The sequence below is a fragment of the Eumetopias jubatus genome, unplaced genomic scaffold, assembly GCF_037043125.1.
Source record: "Eumetopias jubatus isolate StellerSeaLion01/CBP00866 unplaced genomic scaffold, mEumJub1_p1.0 scaffold_11, whole genome shotgun sequence".
In the NCBI taxonomy this organism is placed as follows: domain Eukaryota; kingdom Metazoa; phylum Chordata; class Mammalia; order Carnivora; family Otariidae; genus Eumetopias; species Eumetopias jubatus.
In genome coordinates, this window is record NW_028274817.1 from 42,986,058 (window position 1) to 43,007,454 (window position 21,397).

The 21,397-nt window shown below is 37.5% G+C and overlaps 1 protein-coding gene across 1 annotated transcript; it reads left to right on the forward strand.

Annotated features, from left to right (window-relative positions):
- Positions 1 to 3,757: 3,757 nt before the first annotated feature.
- Positions 3,758 to 4,363, forward strand: RAB9B (RAB9B, member RAS oncogene family). The gene has a single exon (XM_028095597.2). The coding sequence runs from the start codon at positions 3,758 to 3,760 to the stop codon at positions 4,361 to 4,363; it is 606 nt and encodes a 201-aa protein (XP_027951398.1).
- Positions 4,364 to 21,397: the final 17,034 nt, after the last annotated feature.

The window sequence follows — 21,397 nt, forward strand, 5'->3', positions numbered from 1 at the left end:
CCTAAACATTTAACTAATAAGTGAATATTATTGATTATCCATATGAAGGATATGCTTGCTGCATGGATGGAGGGGCTTCAAAGACTTACAAACAAGGGTTTTACCATCCAGGAATTTAAATTTTGGTTGTGTAGGAAGGACATACTTAGAAAAAAAAAGATTTTTAAACTAAATAAGGCAATATAATGATACCATTTCAACTGTAAATCATGAGATCTGAAGCTTATATGTTAATTCATAAATTCCTTGAGGGTAGGACCTTGCTTTAAAAATGTGTGCATTTCCAACAGTGTCTACACCCAATGGGTGCTCAAGTGATGAATCTTTGCAAAGTAGGTAGGGAGAAACCAGAGGCAGGGAGAGAAGAGCCAGGAAGTTTTCACAATAGATTAGATGCAAGGAGATGTGGGCCAAAGTGAGGATGGTAGCAGAGGACCAGGAAAGAATATTCCAAGGAAAAATCCACAGGATTTAGTGACTGAAGACAAGGAGACATGTCTAAACTGTATTCAATTCTACCTTCAGGAGACAAATGGGAGTTGGAGACAGTGGAGAACAGAGGGTTACCTTAGTAAGGACAGAGCACGCAATAGGCGTTCAAATGTTTTCTCAATCATCAGTAGCAGGATTGGACCAGAAGACCCTTAGGGTCCCCCCAACACTAAGATTCTGTGGTATATGCAGATACTCAAAATTGTTAGGGAACAAGGCCTTCTCAGATATTGAAGGAAGAGGAAAGGAAGAATTGTGATCTTCCTACTGGCAGGCCTTTTCTGAGGAGGGTTCATACTGAGTCACAAGGCCCCCAACAGTGAATGACAGGAGGTAAAGGAGCAAGAGGAACAAAAATCTGAAACTCCAAATTTCAATACATGCTTACAAATTTTTGCAAACTTCCTAAGTTATTCATCCCCCCCCCCCAAATCCTGTGAGTTAAGTAGGGCAGGTATTATCAGCTCTGTATTTGTATAGGAAGATATTGAAACAAAGCAAGATTAAATAACCTGCTCAGGTTCATAAAATAAATGAATGGCGTAGTAGTGATGAAGACTTTTGTCTCCTGATTGCTGCCAACCCAGTGCACTTCACACGGAGCCACACTGCTTTTCCTCCCTTTTCCCTGGTATAGAGCCTATGTACCCAGAAGTTGTATGTGCAAACAACCAAATAGGGAATGCACAAGCAACTGCAGCATTATCTCAGATGGTTATTAATACTTCATCATTATTCCTGGAGTTGAGTATTTGGTTTCCACATTTGAGTCCTTGACCATCATTTGAGTTTATCCACAGCTGGGAAAGGAGTGTTAGTGAATTGTTTAATGATGTGAACACCTGTTTGCTAGGAACTTGAAGAAGCTCATTTGGCACGGGCCCTTAATACTACCAGTACTGTTACCCAAGTTTGTACTTCCTCTGTTCCTTTTTTAAGTGAGCAGTCTGTAAAATTATCCTACAGACCCATATAAAGGATAAAGAAGTGTGCTAATGCTTGTTTCATTTCCATTTAAAGAAACGTTTGTTACTTGAACTAGTTCCAAAGAAAGCAATTTGAGAGCAGGAAAAAAGAGGACAAAAATCAGTAATGGTAGAAAACTTGAAAATTTTTTAGAGTAGATATAGACCAAGAAGGAAGATAAAGCCTATCAATTTAGAAGACACTATTTAAATTCATAATTACTGATTTAGGTCTCTGATGAATTCCTTATTATATGCTTTATATTTGAAAAAAATAACATGAGATTATTAGGCAATAGAGATTTCTTACACTCTTCTTTATTCTTAAGAAAGAATACTCAACAAATCTAAGAACTGTTTTTCTCTTGAGACCAGCACTCTTGATGCTGCTTAAATAACACTCTTGCCATAATTAACTATAATGTTACGTGAAGTTGTGTTTGAATTTAATAAAGCCAGCTAAATACTAAAACCTGTGTTCAAGACAGATGATCAAAATTAATTAGTAAAATAGCCAAGAGAATATATTGTAAACAGGGAATCTCCAAACATTATTATTTCTTCTCTGATCTTGTGGAATCAATTTCAGAGACAGTCTCGAGGCAGATTGGTGAATGCATTAATAACTTTCTTGGAGTTGGGAACATTGGTAGACATAAAAGGAAGGAGTTTCATCTCTGACTTAGGATTTTGACATGTCTTAGACGACTCCTCTGTGCTTTCCCTTTCCTGAATATCATCTACTTCCTTTGATTTACCTTTACTTTGAATGAAGAGTTCAGTGGAGGACAATATAAAACTCTAAAAGCCATATGAAGTACACTCATTAGGACAAGTTAAAGTTTTTGCAATAATATTATTTTGTCCATGTTAAGCATTTGTAGCATTTTGAACTCTTAAGTATATTTGTGAAAAGCATCCTCTACAGGTAAGTTGAGGTGGGTCTGTTTCTTTCCTGACTTGAGTATATTTATATATAGCCTTAACTTTGTTTTATTATACATTTTTAAAAATGTTTCCCAATCCATTTTCTAGAACCCTAAAAAGAAAGAATAAAACAACAACAAGGAAAAGAGAAGACTAAAATTGTGGCAAAGACCCAACTGTGTAGGTATATATATTTTTTCATTTGATCTCTTAAAAAGGAATATTTAGAAAAATATATAATTATTACACATGCACCCACATAATACTAAGGACTAATGAGGCTTTTTAAAATTACATTCCAAATGTGTGTGCCTCCAGAAGCTCTTTTGCATGTGCTCTTTTGATTAGAAATTGGTTTTCATCTCTTTGGGTCTCTTGCATAAATAACACCCAGTTAACATCATCATTGTTTTGTTCCCACAATGGACCAAGTGTGAAAGTATTTACCAAAATCTAGTACTGGTTAGTTGTTCAGTAAACGTTTGATCTTTTTATTGTAAGATGCATTCTAGATATTCCATGTACAGACATGTTGTGGAGGTACCAATAAAGGTACTACATTGTTATTAGCACTTTAAAGTTTACAGTCTATTTTCATTAGTGCCATTATGGAATTAGAACCTAAATCTAAAAATTAATAAGTTATTCAAGATTTTCTTCCTAAATGATAGCTGTTATAATGATCCCAGTCAACAATCATCAATTTACATGTCATTGTTCCATGAAGAAAAGATTATGGAAGATCCTTTATTTGTGAGGGTATCTGTATCAATGCAAGTATAATGAGGCAGATGCCTGAAGAAACTTGACCTTTATCTCTCTTCCAAGTTCTGGGGTCCAGTCTAATTGTAGCCCCAAATTCTACTGATGTAATTAAAATTTCAGCTCTACAGCTTTCTCTCCTCAATAATTCTTGGGTCCGTCATGAACAGGCTTCAAACTCCAAATCAATTTTGTACTATTTGCCTCTTGTTTGGAACTGTCAAACTGGAAACTCATAACATGGTTACACATCTGAGTGGTATTCCTGTTCTAGGCTCTCTCCCCTAGAACAGGGTCAGAACTGAACCAAATTATAGCACCATCTGCTAGTCCATTTGCCCATGGCATTCAGCCATTTTCCTGGCACAGGCGGAAGACCTCAGAAAAACAAGACCTATTTTTCCTTGTATGCAAAAGGATTCTATTCCTTCTGCTGTACTATATAGTTAATGACCGTGAATCAAGAGAGGTTAAATGAGTAGGCCATATAATTCAGAGAAATTTACTATGAAGTTGATTTCAGTTTCAGGTTTAACTGTTTTCCCTCCTACTTTTTCTTTTATTTTCAGGTTCTCCTGGTTATAAACTCCTCCCCAACTGGTGCTGCAACAATGAGTGGGAAATCCTTGCTCTTAAAGGTTATTCTCTTGGGTGATGGTGGAGTTGGGAAAAGCTCGCTTATGAACCGTTATGTAACCAATAAGTTTGACTCCCAGGCTTTTCACACCATAGGGGTAGAGTTCTTAAATCGAGATCTGGAGGTAGATGGACGTTTTGTAACTCTCCAGATCTGGGACACTGCAGGGCAGGAACGTTTCAAGAGCCTTAGGACACCCTTCTACAGGGGAGCAGACTGCTGCCTCTTGACCTTCAGCGTGGATGACCGGCAGAGCTTTGAGAACCTTGGTAACTGGCAGAAAGAATTCATCTACTATGCAGACGTGAAAGACCCTGAGCACTTCCCCTTTGTAGTTCTGGGTAACAAGGTAGACAAAGAGGATAGGCAAGTGACTACTGAGGAGGCACAAGCCTGGTGCATGGAGAATGGGGATTACCCTTATCTAGAAACAAGTGCCAAAGATGATACTAACGTGACAGTGGCCTTTGAAGAAGCTGTCAGGCAGGTGTTGGCTGTAGAGGAACAGCTGGAGCATTGCATGTTAGGTCACACTATTGACTTGAACAGTGGCTCCAAAGCAGGATCCTCATGCTGTTAAAAGCAGGAAGCCTTATAAAAGTGTGCCCCAAATTGTTCAGTCAATAGTGTCAGAATAACTGTGCCCCTCTAAGAGGGCACACACACAAAAGGGTAAGAGAGAAGGTTGTGATTGTTTATCAGAGCCTTTCAAATTGAGGTTGTAGAGCGATTAAAAAAAAAGCTTTATCAAGCCAAGTGTATTTTGCGTGATTTCTGCTCTTTCCTTCTTGTGTGTATCAGGACTTTTCAGAAACTTCAGTCCTGAGAGATTTAAATATTTTCAAATCACAGTTTAAACTTAGAACCCAGCAGCATGAAGGAGTTAAAGAGCTACAGCTATCCCTAAAAGTGTTCCATTAGTCAACTAACAAATGTCACCGTGGCTCTTGGCAATCAGTTTCTGATATTTCTGCCAAAGGAAGAAAAAATAAGACTCTGAGCTGTATTACAATAAAAAAATAATAATGCAAACAAGGATGTCCTAAGCTTCAATTTTAAAGAGGTTGTGATAATTAGGTATATAAGAGTACAGTGATGTACACTGCCTTGTTTGAATCCTCATATAAAGGTTTGCTCCCATTTGAGCTTTTCAAAAAATATCTCAATAAGAGATACACTGATGACACTGGAAACTGATTATACTCTTCGTGTTTGAAGTAACAGGGTACTAGTGAATGGATTATGCTTAAATAGCCAACCGCCCATGCAAATAAATGGTTGGTCTGCTTTTACTTAGTAAGTCTACTTTTGCTGCATAGGGATGTTGCTTCTCTGACAACCTCTTATCAATTTAGCAATGCTGCTTAGTATATGGCTTTGGATGCAGTGCTCTCTGCTCATAGTTTTGAGGGTCCTTTGGTCCACTGTGCTCTGCTCTCAGAGAACCCTTCAGAAAAGATTGGGGGATAACGGGCTTTTCTCACAAGGTTCCTTAACTCAAATATTTATTATAGAAGGAACTAATATCTTGTATGTTGCACTGTATGTTCAGCTGGCCAAACTAGGACACTGAAAGTAACAAGAGAGCAGACTTTAACCCAGTGGTAGACTGAATTTCTCATAGAGTTGTCCAACAGTGGAATGGACTGCCTTAATAATGAACTCCCTTCCAATGAAAATATTCAAGAAGATACTAGATGACCATCTGTTAAAATACCATAAAAAAGAATTTCTGTCCTGGCTAGATATTTGGTTTCAGGTCCCTTCCAGCTCTAAGTTCTATGAATCTGCAAGGTACAAACTGTTTCAGTGCCATGTTATCATTAGATGTTTCTTAAGACAACAGCTAAGAGGGACTTTGGAGTCCCTTTGGAGAGGGACTTTTAAAATTCTCAAACTATTCTGGGATCAGCATTTAACGGCAACTACACAGCTCTTTCTTTGGCACCACAGCAGGAGAAATTCTTGAGTTCTGAGTAGTTATTATATGCCCTGATATAAATATCCTAAAAATACCCTATTAAAATACAAGAACGGTTTGTCAAATTTTGATTACCATGACTGCTAGCTATATACTGTATTACAAATATGCAGTCTAGTTCTTGTTGGTTGATCTATTTGTCCTGCAAAGCTTTTAATCTGTACTTTTAAAACATCTATGTTAAAAAAAATAGTGACCCAAGGTAGAGGGACAGTTAGAAGTGACCCCCCCAAAAGAGATGGAGGCCGGGGAGGAAGCAGGAGCTTATAGCCTAGGGAATATAGCCTAGAACTCTCCATTGTAGCCACATATGGAATCAGCCTTACATGTGGGACCTTATGTGCTTTAAGAGCTCTGGGACTTTTTGGCTACATAGACAAGTGGAAGACGGTAGCTCAACCCAGTCATACTCAATATTTCCCATTTAAATAGAGTCCTGACCCCATTGTCAAAGTAATTTTGATGCCAGAAGTCGAAGCCAGAACTGGGACCCCACAGCTCTTAAGTATTGGTCCCTATCCTGCCTATGCCTATAGCCAGCCACACTGGCTTCCAAGTTCTACGATTGTTTTCCTACAGTCATGTTAGGGTGAAAATCTGTACATCAGAACTGTTAAATGCTAATTGTTTTTAAGTGCATGAGACCTGGGGCCTTCTCTTTCTACTTGCACTCTGCTTATAATAGTTTCTATTTGTAGATCTCAGGCTTACATAAAGACCTCCATCCACTCACAAAAGTACTTGTCACTATTAGAATGGCATGTGGTCATTTAAGTAAAAAAATGATGTGGGTATCCTATTCATAGACCTCCTGTCTAACCGAGGCAAGTGTTAATTTTATTGACAGGTCATCTGAAGCCCCTTTCCTCTTAGCCATACCAATTTTCTCCTGCCAAATCACTACACAGTATCGTAATAAAAGCAGTTAACATTAAATGACAAAAACAGTGGCATTTTGGTGAGTAACACTCACTGGGGTGCTGACACAAGTTTGGGTAAGATTATAAAACACCAAAGGCTGAAATCTGTGGGTACCAGGAACTGTGCATATAGGTTTAGAAATTGTATACACTAGGATGTGCAGTGCAATATTTTCAGAAAGTTTTTTTAACAAACTGGATTTTTTTGAATAAGATATTTCTAATTAGCACTATACTGTTTTTCAATAGTCCATTAAAACATCATAAAGAATATTTATTTAGTTTATTGTCATGTATTGGGCTAAATTCAGGGGGCCTCAGATTCCATATGTCTTCAGTGGATTGATGAATTTCAGGTTAATTTGTGCCTGCCTCAGCCATCTCTACTTTACCTTGAGGTATTCCACGATCCTCTCGTTGCAGGTGCTGCTAAAAACTCAAAATTGTGTATCAGATATTTTGTTTCAACTGTAAAAAAAAAATCCTCTGTGTTAAAGTGAATAAAAAGTGCATTTTGAATAACCAGTATACAGTGTTTGTGCTTCTTCTCTCCCTTTCTCTTTTTGAGCAACTGGTGGGTGTGACAGACGGTACTTACCAATCAAATCACTCTTCAAGACTGCACTGCATGTGGCCTCTGGATCATGTTTTCACCGTGGTACCCCAAGCAGCCACAACCTAATGATCAGAGAGATAGGTTCTACTGATTGGGAAACAAACTCAAAAGATTAAGGTGGGGAGGTTCCTTTTATTTTATGTCACTTTTTAATGTATGAAGAACACTGAGACTGGAAATTGGATCTTGACTCTCCACTTCTTCATTATAATTTATTTTTTTCTTTGTTAATATGTTTTATTAAAAATGTCTTTTTTATTATGTTAATCACCATACATTACATCATTAGTTTTTGATGTAGTGTTCTACGATTCATTGTTTGCGCATAACACCCAGTGCTCCATGCAGAACGTGCCCTCTCTAATACCCATGACCAGGCTAACCCATCCCCCCACCCCCCTTCCCTCTAGAACCCTCAGTTTGTTTCTCAGAGTCCATAGTCTCTCATGGTTCGTCTCCCCCTCCGATTTCCCCCCCTTCATTTTTCCCTTCCTACTATCTTCTTTTTTTTAAACATGTAAGTATTATTTGTTTACTTCTTCATTATAATTTAAAACAAATGTTAAACCATCACAAAATAGAAACAGAATATACATATTCCTTTTATCTTCCTGGCTGATATGCTGTCCAGATCTTAGGAAAACATGAAAATATGGGTGAAACAAATCAGAAAACAAAGGATGATTTTGTTAAATAACTCTGTTCTCTTGCTTATCACATACTGGACTTTAAAGATACTTGCATTAGCATCAAATGGCTTGAACATCCATAGTGGTGACTTTTAAATTATGGGCACAGGTCTTTCTGCAGCATGTAACTTCATTACATTGATTTCATCTGTCACAGATTAAAACTTCTCCCATTCCTCTACTTTAGCTTATCGGGACTCTAGGCAATTAAAATCACAGGGGGGGGGAGAACAGATTTTTTTTTTTGCCACATGTGCTGTTTCCATCTCTGAGGATAATTATTTAACAAATTATCAGACCATGCTTCAAATACAGCACCTGAAATCCTTTTGATTAGGCTATAATGATGCAGCTTTTAGGCTATAGAAGATCAGAGATTTATAAGCCTCTTAAAAATGATTTGCTCATCCCAAACTGGTATTTTGAAAGCAGAAAACTAACTTTCTGTCTTTGCTGTTTTTCTGCTTGATTCATAATCCACTGGGAAATCTCCTTCTCTGGATGTCTTGAATAGTATAGCTCCTCATTTTTTGGAAATAGTTTGGCTATGATCCTTCCAGGAAGTGGAAGGTGTGGAATAGATGGGTTTCTCTTCAATTCTATAATTGAATTTTAAAACACACTGGGAAATCAAGACAGCTATTTGAGTAAGGTCAGGATGGGAGTTGCGGTGGGCATCTCTACTTTCATTTAATTACCTGCAGTAGTTCTAATTGCGACAATTTTTTTTTTTTTTTTGCCCCAGTGATCCTGATAAGCATTTCACTTTTTTTCCGTCCTTGCTATGGAGATGCAGGATTCATTACAGTGGAGTACTTTTTTTACACTTGATTTAAGGGCAGGTACTGTGATACAACTTTTGATAAAATGTTAGTATATATTTTCCAAACTGGTCTTTTTGGGGCATCTGGGTGGCTCAGTCTGTTAAGCGTCTGCCTTTGGCTCAGGTCATGATCTCAGGGTCCTGAGATTGAGACCCCCCCACCTCAGCTGGGCTCCCTGCTCAGCAAGGAGTCTGCTCTCCCTCCCCCTCTGCTCCTCCCCACCCACCCCGCTCATGTGCTCTCTCTCGCAAATAAATAAATAAAATCTCACAAAAAAAAACTGGTCTTTTTTTCCTCCTGCTTTTTCTGAAGTATAATTGACCAATAAAAAGTACATATATCTATCCAAAGGATACAAACATAGTGATTCGAAGAGGCACCTGCACCCCAATGTTTATAGCAACAATGTCTACAATAGCCAAAATATGGAAAGAGCCCAGATGTCCATCAACAGATGAGTGGATAAGGAAGATGTGGTGTATATACACACACATACACACACACACACACACACACACACACACACACACACACACACACACAATGGAATATTACTCAGCCATCAAAAAGAATGAAATCTTGCCATTTGCAACAATGTGAATGGAACTAGAGAGTATTATACTAAGCAAAATAAATCAGCCAGAGAAAGACAAATATCATATGATTTCACTCATATGTGAAATTTAAGAAACAAAACAGATGATCATAGGGGAAGGGAAGGAAAAATAAGATGAAATCAGAGAGGGAGACAAACCCTAAAAGACTCTTAACTCTAGGGAAAAAACTGAGGGTTGCTGGAGGGGAGTTGGGGGGATGGGGTAACTGGGTGATGGACATTAAGGAGGGCACTTGATGTAATGAGCACTAGGTGTCATACAGAACTGATGAATCACTAAACTCTACCTCTGAAACTAATAATACACTATATGTTAATTAAATTTATTTTAAATTTTAAAAAATTGTATATATTTAAGGTGTTCAACTTGACAATTTGATGTATATATGCACTGTGAAATCATCACCATAATCAAGCTAATTAACATACCCTTCACCTCAGGTGGGGTTTTTTTTTTGCTGTCTTTTTTAATTATTTCAGGTTACCATCACCAATGAAGCCCTTATTCTTTACTCCTTTCTCTTTAAGAGAAGGAAGGGGTAATGATAGAAGCTAGGTATATTTCAAGAATGAAAGAAATTTTTAAAAGTCCCTTCATTGATATGTTTCAAAAAATGTTGAGCAAGGATCTTTTATTTTGCTGGTGGAGGTGGTGATGTTTGTGTGAGGTTTTTTTGAGGGGGTGAAGGGTTACTAAAGTGCTTTCCCGGTGAGAATAAGTGTCTTCACAACTCAAGATGTGAAGGAATTGTCATCTTTAGTCATATAGGAAGCTTATAAATCACTTTGGTCTTCTCCAAAGCAATATAGAAAATTTTGATTCAGCCATATTTAAGTACTTTTTAAGTGGTGGGTTTTGTGAGTGCAAGTATATGTATTTTTGAGTAATCTGTCAATTCCTTTCATGCTTTATGAATTATGGGTAAATGTGCAATGAGTCTCACTCTAGCCTCCCTGAATTTTAGCCAGACAAGCCAAGCTGTGCTTCTACTTAATTGATTGATCAAATGGATTGAGAAATGCTGCCTGAATGAAAGAAACAGCTCTTAATTCAACATTAGCTGTATTGATTAGAGTAAAAATACAAATCATGCCTTCCTGTGGTACATTCGTGAGGAAGCAAGAGATAGGCTTATCTCTTCTCTTTTATTGTTCTTGGCTGCCTTAAAATCAACATATCCAAGGGTGGGTTCTGTAATATATTGTTCAATATAGAGTCTTCTTATAGATGAACAAGGGTTGGTATAAACTTTGAATCATCTCTTTTTCCATTTGTTCCCAATGAGAAAACAGTGTCACCAGTAAGAACTTTAAAAACTTGTCTTTAGTTTGTTTTTTTTTCTGATTACAGAAGTTAAATACATCCATGGTAAAAAAAATAATAATAATAAAATAAAACAAGAAAACTAAGGAACAAAAGAAACAGAAAAGCAAGATAAAGAAAATAAGTTATCTGTAATCCTATTACCCTGAGGTAACCAGATTTTAATTTTAATATATTTATATAATAAAATACACTTATTTTATATTATATAAATATAAAATATAAATATGTGTTATATATTTATATTATATATTAATATATTTATATTATATAAATATTATATTTATATAATAATAAAATATATTTATATAATAAAAACACACTAATTGTAATCTTTCATTTAACATATACTGGACTTTCATCTAAGTCATTACATATTCTTCTAGGAACTGTATTTAATGCTTGCATAATATTCTATTGAAGGATTTACCATAGTAAATGTAATCAAACACTTAATGCTGGACATTTAGATTGTTTTCCAACTGTCTCCCTTTATAAAACAGCAGTTATTATCCATTATATTAATCTTAATTCACATCTCTATTTTCTATAAGTAAAATTTCTGGGTCAAAGATTATGACTATTTGTATGGCTTTTAATGTATATTGACAAATTGCCATCTAGAAAGTTGTCCCAAATAACATAAACACCAGTAGCATAAGAGGCCTATTTTTCTAAACACTCCATCACTCATTGAATATTATCTTCCTTTCAAACCACATTTGCCTAATTTGATGGATGAAAAATGATCTCATGTTTTGATTTGCATATTTTTCATCCTTTGAGAGTAAATAGTTGTTCATGCATTTATTGACCATTTTTATTTTTTTCTTGAGTGAATAACCTATTCTGGTCCTTAGCCCATTTGGGGTAGGAAACATTCATTTTTCTTTCTTAATTGATTTCTAGAAGCTCTTTTTTTATATATTATGGGTATTAACGTTTGATCATATCTATACTGCAGATTTTCTGCAATCCTCTCCCATATGTCTTCCCTTTTAATTTCGCTTACGATATTTAAAAACACTGACAGATTATTGAAAAGTTCATGTTCTAATAAAATAGAAAACTAGGGTGGGTAGGGGAGAGAAAAATGTCTACTTGATCTGTCCTTTGTTCCTGACCACATGGAACTATATACTTATTTTTATTTAGAAAGGTTATGAGTCTAAGCTTGTGTAACCATGATAGAAAAAATGGTGGAAAGCATAATATTCATTCATCCAGCTTTTTTATCTGCATGATGCCAAATGGCTGGTTTGATTTGGATTTAGTGTTGTTATTTTAATGAGGTGATTATTTCGAAATCTTGTACAAATACAGCAATAGTTACAGTTCATCTTTCACCCACAAGAGGGCAATGAAGACCAGATAGTATTCTGCCGTAGACACTAAGTAGAGGACAGACTGAAAGAGCTGAAGGGGCGCCTAGAAATCATCCATGTAGTCTCCCTCTCCCTTATTTTATAGACTAGAAAACTGAATTCTGGAGAGGTGAAATGATTTGTTCCAGGGCACATAGCTGGCTAGTCAAAGAGCTGAGTCCTAAGCATTTTCCAGTTTACCATACTGTGATTTACCATATTGTTAGTTAAATTGACACAATCTATAAACACATACAGAGGATCCTGACTTAAAATGGTTTGACTTAGGATTTTTCGACTTTACACTAGTGCAAAAGAGACACATTCAGCAAAAAACATGGTTTGAATTTTAAATTTTGATCTTTTCCCAAGCTAGCAATAGGTGATAGATACTCTCATGAGCTGGGCAGTGACAACAACCCAGGACTTCCAGTCAGCCATGAGATCATGATGGTGAACGACCCATATGCTGACAACCATTCTGTACCCTAAAAACATCTGGTTTTCATGTTCAGTACTATTTTCAATAAATTACATGAGATAATCAACACTTTATTTTACAATATGCTTTGTGTTAGATGATTTTGCCCAATCGTAGGCTGCTGTTCAGGGTTCTGAGAGCGTTTAAGGTAGACTAGGCTATGCTTTGATGTTCCACAGGTTGGGTGTCGTAAATGCATTTTTTTCTTATGATATTTTCAACTTATGATGGGTTTATCAGGACATAACCCCATTGTCAGTGGAGGAAGATCTGTACATTTTTTTCTGATTTAATTTTTTTTTTGCCTTTTGAGGTAAGAGTCACATAGCAACATTAAGCATTTTAAAGTGTATAATTTAGTGGCAGCTAGTATATTCACAATATTGTAAACACGTACATTTTAATCTCCAGGATTCAAATCCCAGTCCTACCACTAAATAGGTGTGTTACCTTAGGCTAGTTACATAACCTTGCTGGGCTTCAGTTTCTTCAGCTGTGTAGGAAGAAAATGTCTTCAATAACAGGTTTTTGTGAGGATCACCAGAAATAATCTGTGCTTGGCACAGAGTAGATAAAAAAATTCTTTCTTTTCTTCAGGATATTAATCCATTGCTCCCCATCTGGTATTAGTATATTGATTTCACACTATGAATAAAAATAGATTTCCAGAGAACATTTTTTTCTCTTTTCATGACTATTACTGCATTATTTACATTGAATTTTAAATGTGCCCAGAGTTTAATAATTAAAAATTATTAAAAAGAACTTCACAGCACAGGTTCTTGTGACATAGTTGGTAAAGGATTACAGTATTTAATAGATGCAAAGGCCCCCTTTAAAACAAACAAGAGTCTTACAGGAGCTTTGAAAGATGGAAGATGATTCCAGTGAGGCGCAGAGAGCATGATGATGGGTGGGCTACTTTAGGTCAAATTTTGGAACCGACTCTAACATCAGGTAATCAAATCCCCTCTTTTTTTTAAGATTTTATTTATTTGACAGAGAGAGAGAGAGAGAGCACAAGCAGGGGGACCGACAGGCAGAGGGAGAGGGAGAAGCAGACTCCCCAGCTGAGCAGGGAGCCCGATGTGGGGCTCGATCCCAGGACCCTGGGATCATGACCTGAGCAGAAGGCAGACGCTTAACGACTGAGCCAACCAGGCGCCCCCAAATCCCCTCTTTTTATAGATAATAAAACTGAGGACCAGAGAAGTTAGACAAATTCCTGAAGTGACAGGTCAGGCCTTAGAAAACTCATCTCCTATTTCTCAGTCCAGTGCTGTTTTCAGGACACTTCACTGTCTGGGACCAGGATTTTTTTTTTCATTTCTTCCCCAGCTTTATTGAGATATAACTGACCTATAACACTGTGTAAGTTTAAGGTATACAATGTGATGACTTGATACATGTATATATTGCAAAAAGCTTAGTACAATAAGATTAGTTAACAATCCTTTGCCTCACATAATTAACATTTTGTTGTTGCTGCTGTTGCTATGGTGAAAACATGAAAGCTCTACCCTCTCAGCAACTTTTAAGTATAAAATACAGTATTGTTAGGGCGCCTGGGTGGCTCAGTCTGTTAAACATCCAACTCTTGGTTTCGGCTCAGGTCATGATCTCAGGGTCCTGAGACTGAGCCCCACATCAGGCTCTGCACTCGGCGGGGAGTCTGCTTGAGATTCTCCCTCTCCCTCTCCTTCTGCCACTCACCCCACTCTTGTGAGCTCACTCTCCCTCTCTCTCTAAAATAAATAAATAAAATCTTTAAAATACACTATTGTTAACTATAGTTCCCATGCTATACAATAGATTCCCAGCACTTATTTGTCTTATGTTGTTTGAGAGATGCAGAAGAGATAGGGATGGGGGAGCGCAGGGAATGAAACCAGAGGGGTAAGGAAAGGAAAGGTTCTAAGCAAAGCAGAGTTTAGGCTTCAGACAGTGGAAGGGGAAGAAGTAAGGAGCAGCAAGCAGCTCTTGCCTGGGAGAAATTTCTTTAGAATCAGTCATTTCCATATTATTCCTCCCAAGGAAAGAACTACTGAGAAGGTATGCCTCCCCAATAGGCTTTGTCTTACTAAATAAAGAAAATCTACTGAAAATCATTGAAATCAGAGCAGTCATTGTTAGCATCCTGAGTCTTTAAAAAGTGTGATTAAAAATTACTCAAATGACTAAAATCTAAATGTCCCTAATAAAAAGAACAAGGAAGGAAAGAGGTACCTGAAGGAAGGTTTTTAAAATTCTGTTCTTCAATCCCGTATTCTCCTTGTTCCTTTTATGTGAAGATGCAAAAAGAAAAATGGTCATTGGCAATCAATTGTGAAAATTGCTGTTAAATTGTATAGGAGTTGTTAGTTTTTGTTATTAGCTAAAATCTCAGCCAAGTGAGTTTCCTGATCTGTAGTATTATTCTTTATATTGTCATGGCTCTTTGTCCCAGTGAAATTTTTTTATAACATACTAAATTGAGCTGGAGAATCATTGTTTCTCTGCATGACGCACTTTTTACTGTTTTTCTTCTAGAACACTTCTTTAGTTACAGTAGTAAAAGCTGATTTATCTAAAATTCTGGCAGATATTTCTTAACTGGCATTTGCACATTTCAATATTATAATGAGAAGTAATGTTTATAATGATAACCCACAGACATTGTAAGAGGCTAAATTACTTACTGGATCATAAAAGAAAAAAAATAAGGGATATTACTTTTTAATCTATCCCATAGTATAGAAAACAGGTATTCCAGGTATGATGTATATAGGTATAGTGTGCATGATAACATAAATCCCAATACTCTACTTCCCTGGAATGGAGAGTTCATTTTCTTTCCTTTTCCCCTTTACCTTTATTTTCCCCCACAGAATCTTATTTCAAGGATGGTAGGTAATTTCTTCCAAATTCCACTCCATGTTTGAGTACTTTCATCAAATACCTGCCAAGTGATCATTGAATCAATGCTGGAATACTGCAGGTGACAGGGAATTTATTATTTAACAATGCGGATGACTACATCTGTGCAAAGATGGCACACCCTTCCTTATATGGAATCAAATTCTGACTTCTTATGACTTCCACTGATTGGTCCTAGGGCCATTCAAAACAAGTGTTTCACATGACGTAGATCTTCCAATATTTGAAGACAGCTTTGTCTCTCACAGGTATTATTTTCATGACTTGAAATCTCCTACGTCCCTCAGTAAAATACGGCATGTTTAAGCCCATCATTTTCATAGTAGTAAATCAGTATTCGTCCAGTGTCTACCCTGCACCAAACGCTATTTGAGGTATGGAGATGAAGAGTAAATGGGAAGCAGCAGGAGCAAACCTTGAGGCAGAAGCAAAAGCACAAAGAACCATTTAATCCCAACTAAGGAATGTGGATGTATTTTGAAAATAATATGCAGTAAGAGAAGGGGTTTAAGCAAAGAGGTGGGAAACTCAGGTTTGTGTTTTACTAGGATTACTCCAGCGATGTGCAGGATGGGTTTTGGCAAGAGTGGGGATGAGCAGCCTAGAGGCAAGTGACCGATGACTATAACAATAGACATGCCAATTATGCAAGGCATATAGACTCTACCCTGCCAACATTTTCTAAGAATGGTCCACAGAGCAACAGGCCACCTATGGCAGAACCACCTGGGAGCTTTGTTAAAAATGCAAATTCTCAGGCTCCACCCCGACCCCCTAAAACCAGGTCTCTGGGGGGTGGTGCAGCCCAGGCATCTACATTTTACTGAGTTTTCTTTCTTCTTCTTTTTTTTTAAGATTTTATTTATTTATTTGACAGAGAGAGACACAGTGAGAGAGGGAACACAAGCAGGGGGAGTGGGAGAGGGAGAAGCAGGCCTCCCGCAGAGCAGGGAGCCCGATGCGGGCCTCGATCCCAGGACCCTGGGATCATGACCTGAGCCGAAGGCAGATGCCCAACAACTGAGCCACCCAGATGCCCTGGAAATGTTGTTCTTTTAGAGTGGGGTCCCTTGAGAGTGGGAGAGGCAGAGAAGGACTGCATCTTATTGTGGGAGGAATTGGGGTGGGGTGACAATGGTACTAGAAAGGAGGAGGAGGAGGAATGTGTCCCTAACAGTGTAGGTTTTCAGTAAAGAGTTTTAAACAGAGAAGTTACTATAGATCAGAATTGCTTTTGTAAAGAGTCCTGACTCTAGTGAGTAGGGTGATTGGATTTGGGGCTAGAATAGAGAGGCAGGGAAAGCAGAGAGGAAGCTATTAAAATCATTCATGTTTCAATTATAAGGAGAGGGAGGAGAGTGGAATGGACAGGACTAGATGTGGGTCAATAAGAGTCTAGTATGATTCTTTGGTGTCTGAGCATTGACTTCAGAGCAAACTCTAATTTGTTAGTTTCTCTCTTAAAATGTGTCATTTTAGGTATGTTTGCAGAACCAGGACGAAGAAAGAGACTTCCTTCCCCAAGGATGAGTTCCCACTACCCTTGTTTGAGCCCCAGGAAATGCACTTCTATTTTAGAACAACCACTTTGTCCCAGCTTCCAGCTACTCAGGTTTGGGAACTCAGAGCATCTCATTAGGCAATCAAGAATTTTTTTTCATTTTGAGAAGGACATTTACAAGCCTCTTTTAGTCAAGTTTAATCTCAGGGGAGAGTTAGCAAAAACAATGGCTGTCTGGCTCAATTGCAGACAATGCAAAACCATCTGAGGGAGGGTCGTATGAAAGGCAAAATTCTCTGACTTCTCAGGGTTTTTCTTGGCTGCCTCTGGACTGATTAATTTCAGAGAAATTGAAGAGGGTCCAAGGAAGAACCATCAAAATGATTAATAAAAGCAAACTACTAAATGGTGCTAAGAGCTTCTAGTGAAGGACAAGAAAAGGGGTTGGGGAGGGGGAGACCCAAGGCTGAAAACAAAGCAGCCATCAGAAACTGCGGAGCTGCAGGGAGATATGAGAAGAAGGGGCAGGCAGCCTGGGCCCATCTCCCCTTTAGCCAACACCCAGGATTGGGCCAGGCCCTGTGGGAGATCAAAAAGAGCATAAAACTTGGTCTATGCCCACAAAGATAGGGAGACAGGGCTATGCCCAGGAAAACACAAATTACAGTCGAAGCCAAGAATACAAGTGCTGTGACGAGGGACTCATCCTCTGATATGTGCCAAATGACTAGAGCAGAGAGCAGTGCTCAGCGTTCCTAGGAGGATGGGGCCTTCGCAGGTGATGGGGCTGAGGCCTAGGGGGAGAGACATGACTGGCTAAGCAGAGAGGAAGGAGAACAACACAGGCTCTGGAAACTGCAAGATCACAATGCAGAAGATGGGATAGGAGCTAGGAAGAGTGAAAGCCATACCTGGGGGAGGGAGCAGAGCCCAGAATGGACTAGTGCGAAATGGACCCCAGCAAAGGGGGTTGGATTTTATGCTATGGTGAGAGGGCAGTCGCTGAAGGTGTCTGAGCAGGACAATGTCATGGTGCCAGCCATGCTTTGGCAAAATGGATCTGTCGCTAGGCATGGTGGATGGAGGTGAAGATAGGAAGACCAAAGCTAAGACTAAGTCTTTGAGAAACCTCTTGCAGCTGCAGCCACTGAAAATGTGCTCCAGTGCTAACAGGGGCCAGACCTCTGTGGACAGAGCCAGCTGGAGCCCACGCTTCTCTCCAAAGGATGCAGTCCAGGTCCCACACCCTGAGACCACAGCCTTAGTTCCCGCAGGCCTACCAAAGGCCTGGAGCTGGTCACCATTCAGAAAAAGAAAATTTAGATGTAATGGACACATTCCTAGAAAGGCACACACTACTGAAACTGACTCAAGAAGAAATAGAAAATCTGAGTAGGTTTATACTAGGTAGAGATTAAATTAGTAACCAAAAAACTTCCCACAAAGAAAAGCTCAGATGGCTCAGTTGGTTGAGCATCTGCCTTCAGCTCAGGTCATGATCTCATGATCTCAGGGTCCTGGGATCAAGCCCCACGTGGGGCTCCCTGCTCAGCGGGGAGTCTGCATCTCCCTCTGCCCCTCCCCCTGCTCATTCTCTCTCTCTCCCTCGAATAAATAAATAAAATCTTTAAAAAAAAAAGAGACTACATGGGAGCTTTAAAAAAGAAAGAAAGAAAGAAAAGCCCAGAACCAGATGGCTTCACTAACTAATTCCATGAAACTTTCAAAAAAAGATTAACACCAATTCTTCACAAATTCTCCCAAGAATAGAGGAACAGGAAACACTTTGCAATTCATTCTATAAGGTCAGTATTATTATCCTGATACCAAAGTCTGATAGACATGAGAAAAAATTAATAATCCTTATAAATATATAAGGATGCAATCATTCTCAACAAACTACAAGCAAATTGAATCAAGCGATATATAAAAAGAATTATACTCTATGACCAAGTGGGACTTATCCCAGGAATATAAAGCTGAACATATGCAAATCAGTCAGTGTAATATACTATATTAAGAGAAAAAAAGAAAAAAAAAACACACGATCATCTTAATAGATAACAAAATTGAACACCCTTTCATGATTAAAAAAAAAACTCAACGCACTAGAAATACAAGAGAATTTCTGCAATCTGGTAAAGGACATCTATGAAAAACCTACATCTAACTTCATACATAATGGGGAAAGACTGAATGCTTTCTCCCTAGATCAAGAATAAGACAAGATAGGCACTTTCTCCACTTTTATTTATTATTGTAATGGAAGTTCTAACCAGGGAAATTAGGCAAGAACAAGAAACAAAAGCATCCACATCGGAAATAAAGAATTAAGATGATCTCTGTTCACAGATGACATAATATTATATATTTAAAAATTTAAGGAAACCCCCCAAATTATTAGAGCTAATAAACAAGTTCAACAAATTTGCAGGCTACAAAATCAACACACAAAACCCAGTTTTATTTCTATACACCAGCAACGAAAAATCCAAAAAGGAAATTAAGAAGATAATTCCATTTAAAATAGTGTCAAAAAGAATAAAATACTAAGAAACAAATTTAAAATTTACCTGCAGTTGTTCTGGGTTTTCTATGAGCACTATTATATCACCTATGAATAATAACATTTTTATTTATTTCTAATGTTTGTACCTTTTTATTAATTTTTATTTTCTTGCCTTAACACATTGACTGAAATCTTAATAAACATTGAATAGAAAAAAAGAAACAAGTTTAACAAAAAAGTGCAAGACTTGTACACTGAAAGCTACAAAACTTCACTGAAAGAAATAAATGGAAAGATATCATGTGTTCATGAATTGGAAGACTTAATATTGTTAAAATTGATCTACAAAATCAATACAATTCCTGGCAAAATTCCAGCTGGCTTCTTTGCAAAAATTGGCAAGCTGATGCTATAATTGATATGAGAGTGCAAAAGACCCAAAAAAGCTAAAAAAATTCTTGAAAATGAAGAGATTTGGATGATGTATTTCCCAATTTCAAAATTTACCACAAAGCTACAATAATCAAGACAGTGTGGTAATGGCATAACAGTGGACACATAGATCAATGGAATAGAATTGAGAACCCAGAAATAAATCCTTACACTCATAGTCGATTGAATTTTAACAATGGTGCCAGGATAATTTAACGAGGAAAGAATAGTCTTTCCAACAAATGCTCCTGTGACAACTGGATATCCACATGGAAAAAATGAAGCTGCACACCTAACAAAAAAATACAAAAATTAGCTCAAAATGGATCATAGACCTAAACATAAGTGTTAAAACTATAAAAAATCTTAGGAGAAAACAGGTGAAAAATTGTGACCTTGGATTATGCAATGGTTTCTTAGATATAATAACAAAAGCAAGAGCAACAAAAGAAAAAAATAGATAAATTAGACTTCTTCAAAATCAAAGACTTTTTCGCTACAAAGTTATCATCAAGAAAGTGAAAAGGTAACTCACAGAATGGGAGAAAATATTTGAAATTCATGTACCTGATAAGGGACTTTGCAGCTAGAATATATAAAACACTCTTACAATGCAATAATTAAAAAAGAAAAAGAAAAAGAACCCAATTTAAAAATGAGCAAGATATCTGAATAGATATTTCTCCAAAGATATATGAAGGGGTTCAGAACAAGTCTCCCCAAAATGTGCCACTTTGGCATGTGGACTATTTCAAGCTGAAGGCAATAGAGACCCTTTGGGCTCAAGAGAAAGTTTTGTGCCTCCCTTAACTATCTAGAAGAATTTAAATTGGGGTTTTTTTCTCAGAATAAGAGTCATTACCAGAGATGAATTTTATCAGAGTGATCCATCTGTATGGCAAGGCAAACATCTAATTACCAAACATCCGCTCTTCTTCTATTGCCCTGTGAATTGCCCTCCTCCCCTTTGAGGCTCCAGGCATCTATCGCATTCGTTAGCTTAGAGTGGTATTTATACTTCATTTTACCTATGTTTGAAACTCTCATGTATGTCGGGTTCCCATACCTACAAAATTAAATTTTATTTTCTCCTGTTAATCTGTTTCATGCCAATTTAATTCTTAGGCCATCCAAAAGAATTTTTGAAGGATAGAGGGAAATTTTTCCTCCCCAACATATCCAAATGGCCAATAAGCACAAGAGAGGATACTCAACACCATTAGTCATTAGGGAAATGCAAATCAAAACCATAATGAGATATTACTTCACACCCACTAGGATAGCTATAATGAAAAAGTGAGATAATAACAAGTGTTGGTGACGAGGTGGAGAAATCAGAACCTTCATACGCTGCCATTGCAAATGTAGAATGTTGCAGTTACCGTGGGAAACAGAATGATAGCTCCTCAAAACGTTAAAACATAGAATTACTAAATGACTC